This window comes from Glossina fuscipes, unplaced genomic scaffold, assembly GCF_014805625.2.
Source record: "Glossina fuscipes isolate IAEA_lab_2018 unplaced genomic scaffold, Yale_Gfus_2 73, whole genome shotgun sequence".
NCBI classification, from domain to species: Eukaryota; Metazoa; Arthropoda; class Insecta; order Diptera; family Glossinidae; genus Glossina; species Glossina fuscipes.
Genome location: NW_023998436.1, coordinates 1,791,879 through 1,814,387, shown reverse-complemented (window position 1 = coordinate 1,814,387; position 22,509 = coordinate 1,791,879). Strand labels below are relative to the sequence as shown.

Here is a 22,509-nt window from a genome sequence, read left to right as displayed (position 1 = left end):
CTACGTACATATATACAATTCTCCTATAAATTTCCCAAGAATGATATTTTCCATTTCTTCTTTCATAATATCCTTTTATTTTATGGCACCAAAAAAGAAAAGCATCGAAAATAACTGTTTGCTTTTCGGACCTTGCGTCAATCATAAGGTTATTTAGTCTTTACATTCATTAATAGTATCAAATATATGCATATCGTATTGACAATTTGTTTAACTTCCCTTTTGAACGTATTCTTCGACATTAATTTTGCAGTTGACCCAGTTTTCATTTGATATTTACAGAACTGGTATATAGGGTCGATAGCTATAAACTCACTACTCCGCTCGTCGATTCGATAGTTGACACGACATCGGAGGCCATAAATTCCGACGTAACAAGTAAGAATATTTTAGTCAAGCAAGGCCGACCTTTAAAAACACTACACCACATTTGTCTAATATAATTCTTAATTTTATTATAGAACACAAAAATTATGTCTTCTTTCTATATTACGGCATATTTTTCATATAGAACAAGTTTACTCCTTACATGGGGCAGAATGCAAAGATATGCGTAGGTGGTCCAAATTTTGTATGAAATTGTTTTTTTTTTATGAAATTACTACTGCGGGACAACTTTCATCACCACGTAGTAAAACTTTTCTGCCCCACGAAGGATCAAATATCGTGAAATCCGTATGTAGCGAAGAATCCAAAAGACCAGCCCAAGACGATCCAAATTTTGTAGGGTTAATTTTTTTATGTTAAATCACTACTATGGTATAATTTTCATCATGAAGCATTAAAAATTACAACTTTTTGTCGTATGAACTTCAGTTTTCATTATATGAGAAGGGGTTAAAATTTGCCCCAGTCGGTCCCAAGCTTTCACACCAATTTGGATCACCGAAATATTACTACTTAGCCACTTGTACCGAAAAATGTTGAAAATTAAAATTTATTTCCATATAACAACTTTGCAGAAGAAACCGTTATAGGGAGGTTAGTCGAAAAAGTGGACCAGTCCTAACCATTTTCCATGGCGTTTGTTGAAGCGAGGGTCAAAACACGTCACGTTTTCCAAATTTTGTCGAAATGTCTCAAAAAATGCAACCTTAAGCTTGAATACAAATTTAAATGGACAGACGGACAGACAAGGTTGACCTGTATAACAAAAAATGGACCTATCTTAGGCCCTTCTGCGTGCTACATACGTCAGCACTAATTTAATATATTCTGTACTACAAGTGGTTCAGTATATAAAAATTAGCGTCAAGTATATTCGACTGCCATAAATCGAGCCCTGGTAAAAAATTGTCATTTTTGTCATACTTTATAGAGAGTTTAAAGTACAAATGCAATTGCAGTGCCATGTCAGTTTATTGGCGCCGTCGTCAAATAAACTCGACGTTAATTTTTGGGAAATGTCATCATTTGGTCGAAAGTTACAAACAAAAATGTTGTCTCAGCCTGTCTCAGTTTGTGGTTGGCGAGTTCCTAGCTAAAATGGAACAATGAGTGCAGCTGGACACTCGCCACTCACCAGAGTGGGGTTTATTGTTCCATACACAATAAACTGATCTGGACTCTGGTGCTGTTTAGGCCCCTACTCTGTGGGGATTGTCTAACTCGCCAGGGGGCGTAGTACGCTTAAAAAGTGGTTTGGGCCACCGTGGGGTTAAGCCTTACAGGCAGGAACCCACGTTAAACCCTTGCCACAAATTCTGTCTCAGTTTCTACTGCTGTAAGTGTGTCTGCGGGACGACGACAATCGTTTTTTAACCTTGTCTTCTTAATCGATCGAGGAATGTTTGTTCCAAATTTCAAATCCCCATCTTTATTTTTACGATTGTAGCGAGCCGAGAAATGCAGGAGAATGAAATGGTCCCCTTTGGTAGAAATGTTACGTGCACAAATTAATTTTCCCTAATAAAATTGGTTGCCTGTCACGTTCAATTTTCCCGAAATTTCAGCCATATAGATAACATAGATATTGATGCTTGAACGATGTAAGTTTCACTTGTTTACAAGCTGGCGCTCAGTGTGTATCAAAGATAAAACAGATGGATGTATTTTGTGGAGCTGCATTTTTCTGTATCTTTAACTGAATTAATCTGAAAAAAAATGCGACCGAAGCTATGGTAGGGATTGAGCTGCGAAACAGTTAGAAAGTGATTACGAAATTTTGGGCAAAAGGTCTTAATTGTGAAAACGATGTAAATGCACATGCGTCCGCGCGTTGCTCGCGGAAAAAAACCAAGGAAATAATTTTCAACTTATGTTGGAAAGTTTTACTGCACCCGCGCTCCAGACCTGGTCTCCTCCGATTATCTTTTCCTGATCTCCCTGTCATAGATAATGATCGCGCATTATTCGATTACTAAGCTTTGTAGCAACAGGATTGCATATGTCATCAGCATCTGGCCATGTTTGTTATAAGAATTTAAAGATCTTTCGATATAAATAAAAATCACAAACACATTTTGGAGCATTGCATGCTTTATAATCGTCTGTTTTGAAGAAATTAAAAAATTAAAAAGGCTTAAAATGCCACACTGGATAGCCCCGTATTAAAAACAAGTAAGAAAGTTATATTGGTCGGGGCCCGAATCTCGCATACCCACCATTGTGCTTTTCGCATTCTAATCCAAAAGTTCTCTTATTTCATACCCATATCGCTGGTATTATTAAGAAACAAGTAATCTCGGCGTCTGCCATATTCATTTTAGAATTAACCCATTTTTAGACATATAATATGTACTCATTTGAGGAATGTACAAAATAGTTTTAAACAACCTATCTTGTTTGCGTTGTGATAAATACGCATAAACCCTCAAAAACGTGTTATTAATTATAATTTTATGTGGGCATAGTCGATTTTTTTCCATTTTTGCACGTAAAGAGTAGAGTGTTTCGTGAAGTAAATGTGGAAAATTTTAGCCTCTAACTCTCATAATTTCTGAGCAAAAACCCACAAATTTTTATTAAGAAACACGGATTTGCGTTCAGTTTATGTTCCACTGCCGGCTTCTATTTTGACCATTTTAGCCCATTTTCAATACCAACCTGCGTGCAGACACTTCCAATGTTTCTATCAAATTTAAAGTCGATATTTTCATTTTTGCGAGCATTAGACTAGCAAAAAGACACGCGATACAGACGGACAAACATGGCTAAACCAACTTAGAATTTTATGTTGGTCAAGAATATATATACTTTATAGGTTCGCTGAAGCTTCCTTTTGGGTGTTACATACATTATGGAAAAAAAAAAACAAAATGATTATAACCCCCATCTTACAGTGGTGGGTATAAAAAAAACACAATGGTTGATGGCACTGTCTTAAATAGTTTACTAATATTTGTTTTCAAAATCACTGTCATATCGCTTTCTAGTTATATATACCACTTTTAAATGTAATGGCTCCACTAAACTTGTTTATTTTTAATAGTAACTCGAGCTGTGTTGGTGAATATAAACAAGTAAGAAATTTATATTCGGCTGTAGCCGAATCATTTGTAACCACAGGTGTTATCTTAAAAAACACTAGAAAACAAGGAAAAACTAAATATTTATACCTTTTAGTTTTGGGTGGGTATGGCTGATTTTTCCTATTTTTTTAGAATAAAAATGAAAATTTATATGTATGCTATGTCTGCGAAATATATCCTCACTTTTACAAGCACGTGTGCGTTTAGCACAGCTACAGAGAGCAGGGACAAAAGGACTAACAAACATATCTGCAATCTAGGCTTTACAGAATCTCTAAAGTTTCTTTCTGGGCTCTGCTGGGCTGTGCAAAAGTTTTTACAAAAGAATTAATTTTTAATATCCAATAATGCTGAGTAGGTGTGGCCAATTCTTTCCGTCTTTATAAAGAAACCTGCAGAATCACCCATAGCATATAAAGGCAGACTTTTGTCGTTATGTCTGTTGTGGTTTATAAGTCATGATCAAAAAATAATTTTTTTTAAGACAGGGGTTATTTCATTTTATGTTGTAGGCGTGTCCTTTCAGCGATTTGGCGCGATTTCAATGCCTGAGTGCAAGAACTTCCAATTTGAAACAGATGTCATCGTCTTTGCGATCAGAAGGGTGTTTACCGTAGACGTTACATAGGCACACCGACAGACATACGTGCTTGAATCGGTCCAGGAATTACTAACGATAAAAATTATATATATTATTATAATTAATTTAGCCAGAAAAATAAATTTAAAGATACTGGCATCTCTGACTCTATCGATTGTATTGAAAAATCTACCGCACTCGAGATATGCGTTGTTCATCGAGGTCTTTAGGCTACCCAGGCGCATGAAGCCACTCAGGCGGATGAAGAATATATTTGTTTAGGCGTCCCTGAAGCTCCTTTCCGGGTTTTCGAAACGTGAATCTACTTCTCAACATACGGCGGAAAATATAAAAACGGACAGATAATATTACTGTACCTTCCACCCCCAATGATGAATGGGAGATATTAGAAAACTTTCTATCCTCCACGATATATGTTTAGTTACTACATTCCAGCGTAACATTTTCATGTACAGCATTGTCTCTTTTTCGCTAAAGAGTTTCTAAATTATTTTTGAGACAAGTTGTAGCAAATTGCTTTTTATATTCATTTTTTATATCAAATTTTCCTTAATTTAAAAAAAATCTTTTTTTTTTTTTTTTTTTTAATTTCAATTTCTTTTGCGTTCATATCTTTGGTTAGAGTTTACGATTTTTTAAAAAATTTATTTATTATTTTTATCATGATTTATTTTTTATATTATTTTATTTTATTTTTATTTTCTTTTGTTTTTGCTTTTTTTATTTTTTTTTATTTTTCAACCTTGATTTATACCCTCGTCCAGATCACGTAGGGCTAGTCAAGATGTTACTTTAATGTCAGGCAGTTTTGATAGTTTATCGGCACCCGTGCGCAGGTAAGTTAATATTTTAAAATATTTTCGTTTAAAATTCATTTATAAAATCATGATTTATTGAAGCATAAAAAGATATTCATTACATACAACTATTGAATATATACTATTGTACTAAAACAAATTAAATTTACGATTATTGTGTTAATAATTTTTTTTTTTTTTTTTTTGATGACGTAAGCATGTTTTCCGCACGTGTGAATGTATTAAAAATTATGATGGAATTATCCCTTAAGATCTTAAATTATTTGTAATTTCAGTGGAAATAACCAAAATGAAAAAAAAATTTTTTTTAAATATTTTATTTAGTTTTTTTTTATAACTTACGAAACAAATTTTTAAAAGAAGTTATGTTAGGTATGTGTAAAAGTATCCGCCGATTTTTTTAATAAAATTAATAGCGTTTTATAAAGCAAGTAAGTTATATTAAGTTTGGATCAAATCGGGCGTACCCGTCGCTAATAAAAACCTGATGCCCCTGATTTTTATTCCTGATTATAAAAAAGTGACTGCAATAAGATTTATCTTCCGCACTTTAGTTTACTAAAGGATATTGTTAAGAAAAAATGAATCTTCCACATCGTGACGCCCGCCATAATTAATGTAGAACATACTTAATGTAACATACTTAGTTTGTCGCCTTCTACTCCCCCAGTCCTCTTATTTGATACCCATATCGACGGTATTGTGATGATAAAATAAATCCACTACGTCGTTTTGATAAGAAAAAATTAATTCACCACGTCGTCACGTCCACCATAATTAATGTAGAGTAACATAGTTAGTTTGTCGCCTTCTACTCTCCAATTCCTTTTATTTGATACCCATATGCACGGTATCGTGATGATAAAATTAATCCACCACGTCGCGACGCTCATCATGATTAATGTATAGTCAACATATTTAGTTTGTCACCTTTTACCTCTCAAATCCTTTTATTTGATACCCATATCGACAGTATTGCTAGGAAAAAAAGAACTCACCAGGTCGTAGTATCCACCATATTACAAATAACCCATTTTTACGCAGATAATATATCTTCATTTGAAAAACGCACAAAATAAATTTAAACATCCTGTCCTGTTTATCTTATGATTGATAAGGATAAAAACTGAAAAAAATTTAGAAAAAAAATGTAAGCCCATGTAACTTTGTGTGGGCATGGCCGATTTTTTTCATTTTTTCACATAAAACGTAGACTTTTTCCTTAAGTATATGTGAAAATTTTCAGCCTTCTAATTTTTATAATTCCTGAATAAGGAGCAAACACACACATATTTTTCGTAAGAAAAACGGATTTGCGTTCAACTTATACTTCACTGCGGGCTTCTACTCCAGCTAACCAATTTAGTTCATGTTCACTACCAATCTGCCTGCAAAATTTTCCAATGTTTTTACCAAATTTGAAGTCGATACCATCATATCGTAAACAACACATAGCATACAGACACAAAGAAAGACAGACGGACAGAAATGGCTAAATTGATTCAAAATTTCGCGGTGATCAAGAACATACACACTTTATAAGGTGTCTGAAGATTTCTTTTGGGTATTGCAAAGATTTTCCTAAGATGAGTAAGCTCCTATCCTTCAGTAGTAGCTATGAAGACACTAGAACTTCCTTTGCTTATTCGATGTATTGTCCAACAATAGCAGAAACACTGCTGAAAACACTGCTAAAGGGACAACTGATTTTTTCGGCTATCCAAAGGGAGTAAAGCTGCCAAGTTTTTCTAAGCGAGGATTGATGTATGGGTAAGAATTCCTTCACATAGAAAACTCATGACATCGTGACTTTTGACACATTGCTCCCATAACTCGTCCCGGTTACATCAATTGTTATTACTAGGTTTCTCTGCTGGTGGAAACAAGCTATAGTGCACCGTGGCCAGTTGCCCCGCCAAAACGGGTTCACCATTGCAGCTTGGCTTTATGGTCGATGTTAATCGTTCTCCTGGTTTGGCTATTTCAGCTTTAGATATACACTCGTAAGGACTTAACAGAGCTATCCTTCAAATTGAACAAGAAGATAGAGTTCTTTGGGCAAAAGCTATGCCTATTCGCAGCTTCAAGCAATTAAGTTATGTAAGCTTTAGTCGAATAACTGATATAGTTGCGTGCAGCTTAAACATTGCGGTTTCGAATGCAAAAATCGCGGTTTTACGAACCACTCATTCTTCTTCTTAGCAAAATGGCGAAGCCATATGCATACAGATAACAGACAGAATTTGTAGATTGGTGGCGAATGCTTCGTATATCTAGTATATATCTAAGCATATCTAGTATATATCTAAGTATATCTATATATCTAGTATATATCTTCGTATATCTAGTATATATCTAAGTATATCTACTTATCGTGCTTCTATTGAATTTTGCAAATAAATCACATATCGGAAATTCCATAAGCGATTTACTTTCTCTTAGAAAAAGCTCAGAGCCATATTCATACACCTAGCAGATAAAGCTTGCAAAGCTTTGCTTAGCACACTAAAATGCAGCCGATACTCTCTCTTCCCCAAAGAAGCCAAAGAGTCAACGTTCACCCTTTTTAAACTGAAGATGAGTGCTTCATAATGCTTACTACAGAACTTGTTTTAGGTTCTTACAAATGAAACAAATGTCGGAAAGTCCATAAACGAGGCCAATCTCCTATCTATAAGATAAAGAGTCGTGTTGCTATTATATCGTATAGTCGTATGCTTTATTATATCTATTAAAGGAACTCTGTTAGATTTGTAAAGTGGAACATATATCGAACCGCTCACATGACAAAGTCTGGCTGTCTGTCTGTCTGCCTGTGCCTGTGCATCTATTCAACTCTCAATAATAATTTCGAAACTGTGTTGTTCTTATCACTTTCGTCGGGCTTAACCCTAAATATCTTCAAATTTGCTCTATTATGCACTTTTCCAGACAAATCGTATAAAAATAGGATTTCAAATATATACGAGGTATATACGTGAATGGTACGATATACATTGAAATTTTAATATTTGAAATTTATACGATATACTGTATGTACGGTCCGAGATACGATCACTGTACAGTCTGAATGGAATTTTGCTTTACTTTCCAATCAAATAGGGTATTGAAGATGGGCACCTTTGCCTTCCCTTTTTATTTTAAAAGAATTCCAATATATAAAGATTTGTACATTTAAAGAATTCCACGTTAAACTTTTCGAAGACATAAAGCACTTAACTCCATATCGAATCATTCATCCGTTCACTAGGTCATATCGTTCATATTAAAAAAAAAATTGTCTACATGTGTATAGGGTTTGTGTGTCAAAATTATCTAAATATACATATGTACGATCTTACAAAAAAAAAAAAAATATATATATATATATATATATATATACGTGTGTGTGTGTGTATATACATATATACATTTTTGTTTTGATTTACGCTGCATATATACAACCGCACTATATATATTGTCGTTTGTCATGCTTATGGTTATATTGGTTTACGACGACATCAAGTCGCCAGAACTGAAAGTAGTGCGGCTAACAGACCGACTGACTGACTACCCAACTGATACACAATCGCGGAAAAACACAAAAAAAAAAATAGACACGAAACTAAAAAATCGATAAGGTTGTTGACATTGTGCTCACTACGTAAATAACGCTGCACGCAATAGTGTAAATTTGTGATTATATTTATTAGAAATATTTCGCAGGCATGTCCAACTATGTGTGAATCTGTTCATGTATTTTTATGTTCATGCTACAAGCCGCAAGTTTTGAGAAATTTGTGACACTGACGTGCTTTGACCCAAGCACGAAGCACTATATTGAATTGGTCAGCTTTTTTGACCACTCCCCATAAAACTGAATTTTTATGTGATAAGAAGACCTAGTTTTGAATTCCCATAAAACTGCAGGTTTATGTTATAAGCAGATCTAGTTTTTACTTACTTCATCGTGAAAATTGGTTCTTAATAACTAATTGACAAAGAAATCAACCTTTCCAAATTTGGATCAGGGTGGGCCTATTTTTTGCATGCCACCGCCTATAAGGATTCTCATGAAATATATAGCAAAAAGCCTAAATTTGTAGTAAATTAACATAAAAATTAGACCTATTTCTTGGATCCCGCTCCATAAAAGATTTGTCCGAAATGTTGACCCCTTCAGAAAAAGTTTTCAATTTTAATACTTTATGATGGAAATTGGTGCATAGTAGCAATTTAGTAGAAAACAAGCAAAAACATTGTAATCGGGCAACGCCGACTATTAGATACCCTACACCACTTCGTCTAGTGCAGATATTCTCTCGTTTTGATGATAATACACCAAAAAGTAAAAATTTTTTAATGCACATATCCTAAGACGTCTAAAATATTTGCCCCACCTATTACGTTGCTTAACTGTCCCAGCAACCGGGCCAAAGGAAACATTGTTGTTAAAAAAAGAAAGTCGATATGACTTACACACATCACACACAAAGTTATCGCACTCATCCTTTTCTTCTATTATAAACAGCAGCAGATAATCATTCGTGTACATAATTATTACCCCAATTACTCGATTTAGAGTTAATTAAAATGACTTTAAGGTAAAAAAAAGCTAAATCTACTAAAAATTCTTTTTTGTTATTAGTCATCTCTTTAATGACTTAAATCATTTCCGATAAATGGCAAAAACGAAGCCATGAAAAAGTCATAAAAGAGACGTAATTGCGTATTTATGTATTTTGTTGATTTCTAGCTGTAAAGTTTTATTGAATTCTTTTTATTTTTTTTCTTGAATTCAGTTTCCCTAGAGACTTGTAATTTTTACTCTTTCTGATGACAAAAACACGTTTCATTTCTTTTTTACAAATTTAGAGGCGTTGCAATCGGTCATTAATGGTAATAGACAATAATGCGTATTGTTATAGTTATTTCTATTAGGCTCAATAAGACAATAAGAGAAAATAAGTTGTAAGAAAACAACTAAAATCATTGCGGTCCGGCAAGGCCCTCCACTAGATAACCGAAACCGCTTCGCCTAGTACATTTATTGACCAGTTTAGGTAATAACACACCAAACGTTACTTACTATATACATGCGAAAGAAGGTACACTTCTCATGAAAGCCCGCATATTGGAAGATACTCAAAACATCGTGTGTATGTCATTATGTCGCGTATATAATTAAATTCTTTAATATTTATCGCCGATAAAGCCGAAGCATCTAGCAATAAAAGAGTGCGGCCGTTGACAAAATTATCCCGAAAAGTATTCTGTAAAGTTTACAAAAAAAAAAAAAATGCATATAAAATCCTCTTGTCCAGCGTTTTACCTTAAAAATTGGTCTCTATAGCAAAGTACGTGTCATTCTATTTTTTATGTACACAAAATTTCCACATTCTAGGTAATTGTACTAAATTACAATATTCTTAAATTTTTTTTAAATATCTATATATGAAAAAAACTATAATCTAATGGTGCTTCACATGCTTTTAGAGCAAATAAAAAATTGTTGATGCGATGTTGAAAATTTATTAGTTGCTATATGTAATTTTAAAATGCCTAAAGAAGAATTATTAAAACAATTAAATAGCAGTGTAAAAGAAGCAGATAATTATGTTTATCAAGAGTGCGATTCCTTTAAGCTTTCAAAACGTAAATCTTTGGTTAGAGTATTTGAAAACAATTAATGCTCCCGAACACAAGAAGGTAGACAAAAACGTCTCATGCCAATTCGATACCATATAAGCACATGCTAGAAAATTAAAGAAAGTTGGAATCAGCTGTGCTTTTCTAATAAACAAACTGGTGTACGTTTTATTCGTAACAGAGAAATTTAACATTCCCTGTGTTTTTCTAATAAACAAAAATCCAAAAATCAACGGGTCGTACTCCATCATATTTTACTCCAGTTCTTACACGGAATAATTTATATAGTTCCGGTAGATGTTCGGGCGGCAAGCTCATCCTATGACCGAATTTCGTCATTTCGTATATGAATAGACCTCGTATTTTACCAGCTGTGACATGGCAAATTTAGCAAACTTAATTTACTTTCCAGTCTTCGACATAAAAAATTAGAAACAAGACCGATTTTCTCTTCATAAAAGGAAATACATGCTTTACATGATAATCCCTACACATTTTGGGGTCTAAGAAATAGGCCTATTTAACCCGAATTGCCTAATGTTAATTTGCTTCATTAAGTTGCCTCTACAGACCCACTTTCATTAAAAAAAATTAAATCTTTTACTGAAGGGCTTACTCGTTATAAGAATTCTCACAAGGATCGGGCTCTAAGAAGTAGACCAACGCTGTTCAAATTTGGCTCATTTAATTTTCATGTCAAATTACTATCATGAACAAATTTTCATCGTCAGACATCAACAATTAAACCTTTTTGGGTTTACATTTCATGAGAATCTTTATATGCAGCAGCCTCTAAATAATAGACCTACATGGTCCAAATTCGGTAAAGTTGATTTTTCTGTCAATTTGCAGAAATGGAACAATTCTCACCATGAAACATTGAAAAGCACCCCTTTATACGAAAAAAAAATTGCTTCAGCCGAACTAAATTTTTCTAATCAATTTTGGCTTTTTCCCCTGGGTCAAAATACATTAGTGCACGAAATTACAACAAAATATCTCAAAAATTGCGACCTGTTACTTGAACATAAAAATACATCGACAGACATTAGACCGGTATGAAAAAAAGGTTGATCTATTGTAAGGCTTTCTGGATATGACATAGATCCGCATATATTTGATATACCCTGTACCACAGAGTTCGACAAGGTTGTTAGGTCCCACAAAGTACACTGAGTAAATATGTTTTGTGACTTCTTTCTTTGATGCCATGAAGAAAACGGCTATTATTTCAATTTATTTGCCAATTCCTCTGATTAACGGTGCCGTGCAAAAAAGAAAAATGAGCAAGCTTCTTGTATTTTCGTACTGATTTCAACTCTACAAGCTTATATTTATTGCACTTTATCCTTAACACTTCTTAAACGATTATTCAAAGAAAAGCAAAGTCTGTGCTCCTTTCAATGAACTCATCACTTGATTCAAATATTTTTACCTGAAGCATCTTTTAGAGATGGGTTGGATGGTATGACCACAGTTATAGTCCCCATATATTAATCGATGACTTGATGAGATGTGAAGTAAGGTCTCTAGAACTTTCTTATTTGTTTTGATAACCCCTCTGTTAGTCGAGCAGTTAAAGACAAAAAAGCTATAAACCAGAAATGAATAAATTCATTTTTAAAAACCGGACGTGCCTTTTTTAGGGGCAGCTCGTTGTCTTTTGAATTAAATTTACTATAAAAATCGGAATTGTCAGTTATTTAACCACACAGTTGCCACCAGAAATATAGATTTTATGCGTGCAGCTGCTTCTGATGCCTATTCATGTTGTAAATTTATATATATATATATATATATATATATCGGCTATATATATTTGTAGATATCGGCCCTCTACCATCTGGTCTCTATGCTATTCGCATAAATTGCGCATCACGTCGACTTAGATTGACTAGTATGCCTCATGAAAATACAAGAATCTCAAACATAACCTCAATGTTAGTTAGTTAACTGATTCGAGATTATGATGGAAATTTGGCAAAGGGGAAACTTACACAAATTTGATTCTTACCAATATAATAATGACGGAGACCACTTTTAATCTTAACAAACCTGCTCACCGATTTCGGGCGACATTTGAAAATCGCGGAGGCGGGACTTCAAAAGTAAAGTTGAACATGTTTTTCGCTTTACGCGGTTAACCCCTCTATATGCTAAGTTAATCAAGCATGTTTACGAATTTCAAGCGACAGTTGAAAATCATGTAGACCGGATCTAAAACTTAATCGTGTAAAAACGCAGCAAGATAAAGTTGTCTGACTGCCATTAATATTAAATATGTTGTCCGTTTTAAGCGCTTAACCACTTTACATGTTGAATTTATAAAGCCTATTAAAGAATTCCCAGCAACAGTTGAAAGACCGGACTTAAAACTTGATATTGATTAATGAGCTGCTTCTTAAAAGCTTTATAAAAGCTGTTCGCCGAGAGAAAGTAGCTTGAACCCAACTAAAAGTTGTTCATATTAAAGGCAGTTTAAAATTTCAAGTCTATTCAGGAATTTTGAGCGACAGTTGAAAAGCGTGAAGATTGAACCCAAAACTTTAATCTTTAGACCTTAACGTTGTCCAGTAAACTGCTTCTCAACAGCTTTATAAAATCTATTCGGTGAGGTGAAGCACTTTAAACCACGTCAAATGGTGTTGCTATTAAAGACGTTCTCCACTTTAAGCGATTAGCCCTTCTATATGTTGAAAAAATCGCGGTTAATCATCAATTTCGACGGAGATGCGTTGTAAAACCTAATAATAAACAACTTCAAGAGCTTTATCGAAAAATTGGGACCGTAAATAATCTGAATCTGTCTGAAGGATGTTGATGCCTTCTGTCTGATGAGTGTTCTCCGCTTTTGTCTGCTAAATATTCTGGTCGTTCACTTACACAACAATTTAATCAGTTTCAAGAAAAAAAAGCCTTTCATGGAAGACATGGTTGCTAATATAGTCTAAAGCATATAATTATGCAAATGATACCAAGGAAATCTTGTATGTAAGGCCACTACCAAGTTCGAATGATAGTTGAAAATCACCCTGAATGGACATAATCTCAACGTTGAAATCTTTTATGTAAGGCCGTGAACTCGAGCGATTGTTGAAGATGATCCTGAATGGACATAACCTCAATATTGAGAAAAAAAACTTTGAAGAGTCTTGTGGAAGCTTTGGTTGACAAGATAGTCCGGAAAATATATATATCCGCATGACACCAAGGAAGACTTATATGTAGGACCCACCATCGAGCTCGAGCGACTGTTGAAGATTGCCGTGAACAGACATAACCTCAATGTTGAGAAACAAATCTATTCAAAAGTCTCCTGGAAGCTTTGGTTGGCAAAATACCAAGTAAGTCTGATATGTAAAAAAAAAAAATATTGAGAAAAAAAACCCTTCCAAGTCTAAGACATATATTCATTAACATATTCTCGAGGTGGTGGTACATATAAGATCCCTAATTAAATGGAGTATACATAGCAAGCAAAGTTTCGAAAGCACACTTTACATATACAATGAACAGCCTACAAAATCCATATTTAATTCAATTTATTGACAACTTTCCATGGAATAAATTGCTATTCAACAGCTAATGTATGAAGAGAATTAAATCATAAATACACTGACACCTACTACTGACGACAAAATACATTCGTTGATGATTTATATACTTTTTTTTAGCATTTAACATTTCCGTGCATAAATTATTAAAAATGATGCATTTAATTAAATTCAACAGCGATTGCAACGGAATTGAAATCAATTTTTCTGATTTGCTATGTATTAATATAAGCGGCAGCGAAGAAAGCATAGCGGCGGAAACGTGGGCAAGTGGGAGTAAAAAGCGAAAAAAAATAAATAAAAATAATCAAACATTCATGTCATTCAACAACGGTTAATAGTGCGTGCACGCAAACATACAAATGCATGCACATCCACCCTACGTAAACATATTTACGGAAATTAATTTTGTCAATCAATTGAAAAGGAAAAAAAGAAAAAAAAAACATGAGCATGTGACTGACTATCAGAAACAGTAATACCGACAATTGCTTCTTTTACAAAAACTGACGGCCGGCCTTCACTTTTTCATATTTTATAAATCTTGTGCGGTCATAACGTCTATTTACGTTGCATTAAAGTGCGTTATGAAGAAAACAGAAGAGAAGAAAACAGAGAAAATAATTGCAAACAATTATCGTTACTTAGACATTTGACACATTTTCAATCCCATTCATTTGGATTTGAAACACATAATTGTGGAAAAAAAAATATATATATGGAATTTACTTTGTCGCCGTCAAAGCACGTCGCATTTCTTATACCCGATGTGTCATCGCTTGACCCAGTCTTTCGCATATTTTTCATAGGGTAATTAAAGTGAAATCTTTATTTATTTTGAGCGAACTTTATTCCGGCATTTAATCAACTCAAAATGATGTCCTTGAAGTGGTCATTTCAACTTAAAGGAACAGCAAGAAGTTATTTGGGAAGTCGTATCAGTTGGACGCGGTTTTTATTCAGTCATATTGGTTGATTTCTGTGCCTAAAATATTAGCCTGGAACGTTAAAGTAGATTTAAAAACTAATTTTCTAAAATATACACGACACTTTTCCAGAGTTGCCAGTTTTTTCCGAAAATTGATTAGAATGTGGCAAATGGCTTGATTATTACTTTTTTTTTTCCCCTTGCTTTTTACTATTCATATGGCTGAGTAAACTGTTTCCTATCATCCTTTTGCAAATATTTTCGGCAGTTCGCCATCATCACCATTCTGCAATATATCATCGTGTTTCTTCAAAGCCTGCTTTAATGGCGATTCTTCTATTGAATTTTTTCGAGGTATTTACTAATAATGCGGTGAAGAGCTGGTACTGAACTCCAGGTAACGCAAGCCAGCGAACGCCAAGGAAGAGGCCTTCATGAGGATTTTGTTTTCTATATTATCACAGTATTGTTCGGGTCTATCAGCATTTGAAGAGGAGATAAGCATACTATAGATTGTTTCCAAGTTCAAAAATAGTAAGCACGGTTGAGAACAAAGTGTCATTACGTCAATATATTTCCCACGACATTTAAAGTCTATGTGAAAAAAAGGATGATAACTCAGATATGAACGGCGACTACCAAATCGTGGTTACAATAAGTAAAGTCCACTTCTTGTGTTGCGAATGCCGTCTTTATATATTTGGAGAAGAGGGTTAAATTATCTTTCAAATTCAACGCAACTATGCCATCGCTACCCTCTTAAAAGAAGTCTTCTTCCTCAAGCGTCTAAGAAAAATTTACACAAATTTCTGGGGAAAATTTACACCAAAAATAGAACCCTCGGGTAAACTATTAATGTTGTTTCCGTAAATGGATATTGCGCTTCGTCAATAGTTGTCTCGCCGAGCACTGAAGGATTGTTATCGAATATTAGAGGTTTTTGGCCAAAACTTGGTCCTTTCTATCAGCAGCTTTGGAGGTTACGTATCTGCGTGCAGTAGTGATGTTTTTAGATGGGAAACACGTAACCGAGAATAATTGGCCAAAAGTAGAATATTTGTGTCTATCTTTTGAGTAATTAATAGCCGAACCAAAAGCCGATTTAGTTGTATTGTCGAATATGAAAATAAATGTAGACTGTTTCTTATGAACAGTCGTGGAGGTTAAGTTTGCGACATCGCCAATATATCTCACTACTGGGAGATCACCAAACATGTTACCAGCTTTTATAATAGAACAATTTTTTGGATTTTCCTGTGAAAGATTGGTTCCAGTATCTACCGTCAATATAGATGAACTTTTCTGGATCACATGGTCAGCTAGCAATACAGTCCTGTATTGCTGATTCAAACAGATCTCTTCTCTTCAGTGATATTTAAGCGCTCGAAGGCAGTGTTAATGTCGTGCTTGCCGCACCAGCTGCTGGAAATCCAAAATTGAAAGTTTTGCTAATCGGTGCCGCAATATTGGAAACGGTTGACTTCGGAGATACTGTATTGTCTTTTGGTGAATCACATGCCACGCAATACATTTTGTCGGCCTCATTTAAAATGAAACAGGCTTGACAAGTCCAGGATCCAGCTTTCAGTTTGAAAATATCACCGAATCCTTGCTTTTTCTCATCTCCCTTTGATCCCATCTCAGTGTTCTTCGCCGCTGCCTCCGAAGAGGCTTTAGAAGATTGAAAGTTGGCCTTTTTGCCCTCCGCACGCATTCTATCTTGAGCTTCATTCAAAGCTTTAAGCAATTGCTTACGTGCCTCTGGTGTCTTAAAGTGAACCGTCAGCATGTCCACCACTAATTCCTTGTCCGAGAAATCTTAACGAGCCCATGACAAGGCAGTATCTGAAATTTTCATGTATACGAAAGCGGTATCCTTGTAAACACGTTGGTTGCAACATATCTTGTGCACTTGTTCACGCCGCATTAAAAGACGCAACTTATTAACATCGTCTTGGTCTTGCAACAATTTGATATTTCCCAAGCCAAGACAATTTCATTTTCTAAGCCTGTGTTCACCTGGACTACCTCAGGTAGCTGTATAATAGGCTGAAACTCTGCATTGCACACGTAATCATCTTCAGCATCGGAAGCAGCCGATTTATTTGAGTTGCTGGTTGCATTTTCTTTGCTGACCATAACCGCAGCCACGGATGTTGTGATCCTAGTAGCAATACTAAAGAGTGCGTTGTCGATTTATTTAAGTTGTTGAAAATACTAGCAAACGGTGACGTTGCTGTGATGATCTTGGAACCAGGAATCGTGTCCCATGGATGTATTGACGTTCGTGACATGAGAAGCGGAGATCAACGATGAAATTGTGCCACTGACACTAGAGATGCAGTTTCACAACGTCGCGGTACTGGTACTGGTACTGGTGGTACAAGAAGCGCAACTTATCGAGACACCAATGTTTGCTAGTAACGATTTGCCGAATGTAAAATTGGTAAGCGATGAAAATGGAGCTGTAGTGAATTTAGGGGAGCCGGCTGCTGTTGAACGCACAATATTAGGAATCCCAGATAACGAACTAGATCCATCTGTGATATATTTGTTCTTATTCGTCGGAGTGCTTGTAGCGAAATTTCAAATTGTCGATTTTGTGAGCGAAAAAGGAGTTGTTGCTATTGTTGAGATTTTCTCTGATTTCAAAGTTTCCCGTCGAGCCTGGTTAAAGACTTCTTGAAATGCAGCGGCCGTCTCTGGCCAGCTTGAATCGGACAAAGAACTTTTCCACAAGTAGTACTGCGTCAGAAAAGTCGTTGGCTGCCCAAATGAAGCCCTTCTTTTCAGGGATAGTAAGCGTCATTTCTCGTGAAATTTTATGATTGGGGCACATATTTTGTGGATCGATCATAGTCCCACTAGGCTGCAGTCATCCCATCACCCTATTCGTTTTCCTTCCTCTCTTCTTTCTGACGATCATCGTATTAGTAATGCCGCGAGTGATTGGTCATATTAAAAAAAAGAAGGATAATCGGAATCCAAGAATAACTTTAAGCCTGGCAAAGTAAACCCCGCAGATTTATAAGTCAGAACTGCGTTGTGAATCATATGTGTCGTATACCCAAGAGACAATTGTTTCATTGCTTCTTGTAGGGTTCCTGTTTGCAAAGAATCTCCTGCCTGAGGGCCGGAAATAGCACTTGGATGAGTTCCGTAGATACCACAAATAATTAAGTGCTCCTGCGAGCAAAACGCGTACTGATTGTCTAATTCTGATTGTCTAAATTCATACCAGTACCGATAAGCCCCCTAAATAATAGAAATTTGTACTGCTCACTGGGCATCCCCAGTTATCATTTCATATTTAACCGAAATGGGATCGGCTGTTGGGGAATTAAACATAAATTGCTAACAGCAATTATTGTGAAAATCTCGAAGGTAATGTTTTCCTGGAAAGGCTTGTGTCATAAAATCACGCATATGACATAAATAATTTGATGCTAAAAGAACTTTTCAGTGTTGCCAATATTTTGTTACTTTCAAAAATATATAGGACAGTATCGCGACTATCAAAAATAATATTCGCGAACACAAATCTCAAGTGGGGTAGAGTTTGCTTTGATTGTAGCTACAGCGAATGTTCAGCCGGTGAAGCCGTAACACTTAGCAATTGGGCACACATCCACTAGATTGCGGCCATTATCTCCCAATCTCTTTTGCTTTCTTCAGTTCTTTCGGATCGTCATTTTGTTACACGAGGCGACTGGCCATTTGAATAAACTCCGTTTAAACCGTAATACTGGAGGCTAACTCTTTTTTATAGCTTGTTGTCTATTGAGTAAACCATAGAATCCTTAGGCTGGGTTTGACTGGAAAAATCTAATGCGACAGCTGGAGCTTATAAATATTTGCGAACAATGGGGAAACCTTTCGTAGCCTTACACAACTGGATGAAGGTTCGTTGTTGGAAAGATCACGCCCACCAAATCTGGAAATAGAAAGGCAAACCTTGGCATATAGATTCTGATATTTGTGGCCATACATCAGATGCGAAAACGGACGTCATCGTGTGCCAAGCTTAGACACAACTCGTAAAGAATCAATCTTGACTTATTCTAGTTTTTTTTAGATGATCAACAGTTCAGAACAAATTCCATATACATGTAAGCGCGATTATGGTCAGGAAGATGTATGTGTAGGAACAAAGAGAAAGAGATGGATAAATGATTGCGCTCTTTTTCTAATGAAGAGCTTTAGTGATACTATAGGTTGCAAAACATTTAAAACTAGACCTTCCTTTTCCTGCTTAATTCGAACGATAAATTATCACGAGTGATGACCAGGGTATGAGTTGCGATATCCAAGGCCTAACCAACCATAATGCAAAGTAGGCGAACTTTGACGATAAAGTTGAATGTCCATAGTGGCCACATTTTGGATGGATCAGCTAGGCATATGATGTATTATTGCTTGTTCCAATCACCCATCATTAGAGGAAATTATCAATAATAATTAGTGCATTTGGGCCGAGACAGCGGCGCGACATACCAAGAGTCATAATGTCGTGACTGTGCAAACTCACAATTTGCACAATACAAACCGGAAATGTTTTATCTTCTTCACTCTTATCAATAGACATTACTCCCTCCGATTAGCACGAGTTTCAATAGATGACTTATTGTCTCTTCGAACGATGCTTCCGTTCTTATGGCTATATCCAAATATTCATTCTTCTTTTAGGGAGACTCAAAGTACAACCTTTTCGATTCACGTGTAATTCATATTCTACAAAAAAGGTGGAAGAAGTAATGGTTCGCTTTGGACAATACATTGAACAAAGTAGCATCTAACATTTTTTTATACCCATGGCCGAGGATGAGAGAGTGTATTCATTTTCTCAAAATGTTTGCAACGCCCAGAAGGAGGCCTCACAAAGTGTAGCCATCAAATTTTGAATCCATTTAAGCATGTCCGTCTGTCCCCATGGGTGATGCTTTTTGTAAACATTCTCGTGGCTGCAAAAATGAGGCTATGGGCTTCAAATGTGGCAGACGCATTGGAAATTCTTCCACGTAAGTTGGCTAAACAGACACGCCTGCAGTGCCACGTAAGCTGAAAAAATTCATGTTTTTCAAAAAGAATAAAAAATTCCTTTTATTGTTCACTGCTTTTAAACCATAACAGATAAATCTACAAAAATTTGAAACTATGTATATTATGGGCGATGCTGTAGCACCTGTATATAAATGGGGAAAATTTATCATGCCTTCCCAATATTATAGTGCATCAAAATTTAATTTTAACGCGGAGAAGCAAGCTTTAGGAACCACAAAGTATATAAACTGTTCGTCAGTTTCAAGTTCAAAATGCTCCTAAGCAAGCCCAATTGTCCGTCTGCAAACTTTGTTGTATCTGGTGCGGTAATTATACTCCCGTTCGCAAAAATGAAGCTATGAAGATTTCAAATCTGCGAGAGACTTTGAAAATGGCCAAAATCGGTCCAAAGACGTGCCTACAAACAATCGCACGGCTATGCAACGAACACTGCAATCATCTTTGCTTTTCGTGTTTTTCGCTTGTTATTCATAAAATATAACAACATACGCCATAAAAATACTCACTTTATACTGAAAATGGAAAAAACGAGCCCCGGTCACCCAATACTATAAACTATGAAAATTTCCTTCTTTTTCTTTTTTAAGTGTTTTTGCAGAACAGTGCTGTGTGTATGTAAAAGATTCGGTCGCTACTGAATATAATTTTCTTATTTGTTTTAAATTTATTTATTAAAGCACTTATGTAATATTTGGAACCATACAACTTGAACTTTATTAAAAACATATCAAACACTTATTCACACTTATAATATGTAAACATATGTTTACTATAAATATATGGATATATCGCTTATTTTAGGATACAACCGTTTTAGTATTTGACAAAATGATTATTTAGTATATATTGTGAATTAGTGTGTCACTCCGTCTCCGCCCTAATGGAGATAAAAAGTTGGTTTAGTAAATTAAACTTAGCATATAAATGCTCAATTTCAGTTCAATTTAAGTGTGGTTTGAAAAAGTTGATCAGCTTGCATAAAAATATTTACTCCAACACGGTGCTGATTGAATATAAATGCTATTCCCTAAGTTGAATACAAGTTTTCTTGTAAACATAACAAACTATAAGTTTTATTCAGTCTCACATAGAATGCTGGTCTGCAATTTAGAAAGGTCACTGGCGGGCAGACGGACATAGATGAATCATAAATATTTTGAAACGCGTACTCAAACGTTACGAACGGAACAACAAAATTAATGTACCTTCGTCGCTAGGTAATGGATAAAATAGTTATGAAAAAATAATTTAAAGGACATCTTCATTTTATCAGTCTTTTTTTTGTTTTTGTAATATGAAAAGTTTCCTAAAAAAACCCGAAATTGTTGTTTACATTGATTTTAGTAAATAAATATTTATTAACTAGTTAAGCCTCTATGTAGACGAAGCTTATATATGTAATGTAAGTTTGTGTGTCAATTTATTTTTTTTATAACTGTATCAATCGTTCAAATCAAACTCAATCATGAAATTTCATAATACGTTGTTCGTTTGTTTGTTGACAATTTTCTGCTTCATTTAAGTATCGTTTGCAAAAATTAATTGTTTTTTCTATTTTCATCTACAAACATGTACATATAAGTGCATACATAAGTGTACACGGGCAAAATACATTCAAAGGTTACAAATTGTGTTTTTGACACTCTCTAGCGAATTAACGAAATAATTAAATTTAAAATTATTTTTCATTTTGGTTATTTCCCCTCTAAAAAAAAAAAAAAAAAAAAAAGAAGAAAAAGCTGAACTTTGTTTCTTTTTCTTGTTTGATTATTATTATTAAAACTACTGTTTCATTTGATTGTAGGAGTAAATCGCGTAGCGTTGATCATGGCCTTGCGTCACCGTTCGATCTGGATTCGTTACGTTCTAAAGTGGAAGGACGTTTTGAAAGTGTTGACAGATTATCAAGTAAGTGCACAAACGTAATAACAAAAAAATAAATAAAGAAAAACAAGAAAAAAAAAACAAAATATTAAAAAAAATTATTATAGCATATCTTTAGGATGTAAACGTAAAATTATTTTGATAAGAAAATACCCAATAGTGTGCGCTAAAGAGGAGATGACAATTTTTTCGCTCTTCATGAATAAATTCAAATACAAAAAATGCTCTTATTAAATATTCTATAAAAGTTATGAAATTCAATATTGCATATAAGAGAAGCAATTTGATGGCATCGCGCTATTATTTCACAAATATAGGTAACTCTTCCAATGCGTTTATGAATGTAAGGCGCGTTTACGTTTTCAACGTTTTGAAGAAAATTAAACATTTTTATATGTTAAATTTTCTAAAGTTATGTTGAATGCAAAGATAATGGATAATAATAAAGTATCCAAAGTACGTTGGCAATACATTACTTTATATTTAATTATTCTGAGATATTTCCAAATTCAGTTCGATTCAGGCTCGCTCATTTAATTGCTCTCAGATACTTCCAAATTCAGGT

At 34.8% G+C, this 22,509-nt stretch overlaps 1 protein-coding gene across 12 annotated transcripts in view; it reads left to right on the top strand.

The window, feature by feature from the left end:
• Positions 1-22,509, top strand: part of LOC119638072 (TLD domain-containing protein 2) — a 239,532-nt gene that overhangs the window by 128,695 nt on the left and 88,328 nt on the right. For 9 of the 12 annotated variants that reach the window (XM_038034678.1, XM_038034687.1, XM_038034685.1 and 6 more), the window contains exons 4-5: positions 4,836-4,907; positions 21,865-21,968. In XM_038034678.1, the coding sequence (XP_037890606.1) occupies positions 4,836-4,907; positions 21,865-21,968 (176 nt within the window). The remainder of the gene's footprint in view (positions 1-4,835; positions 4,908-21,864; positions 21,969-22,509) is intronic. The other 3 variants (XM_038034689.1, XM_038034688.1, XM_038034681.1) reach the window with 1 other exon arrangement.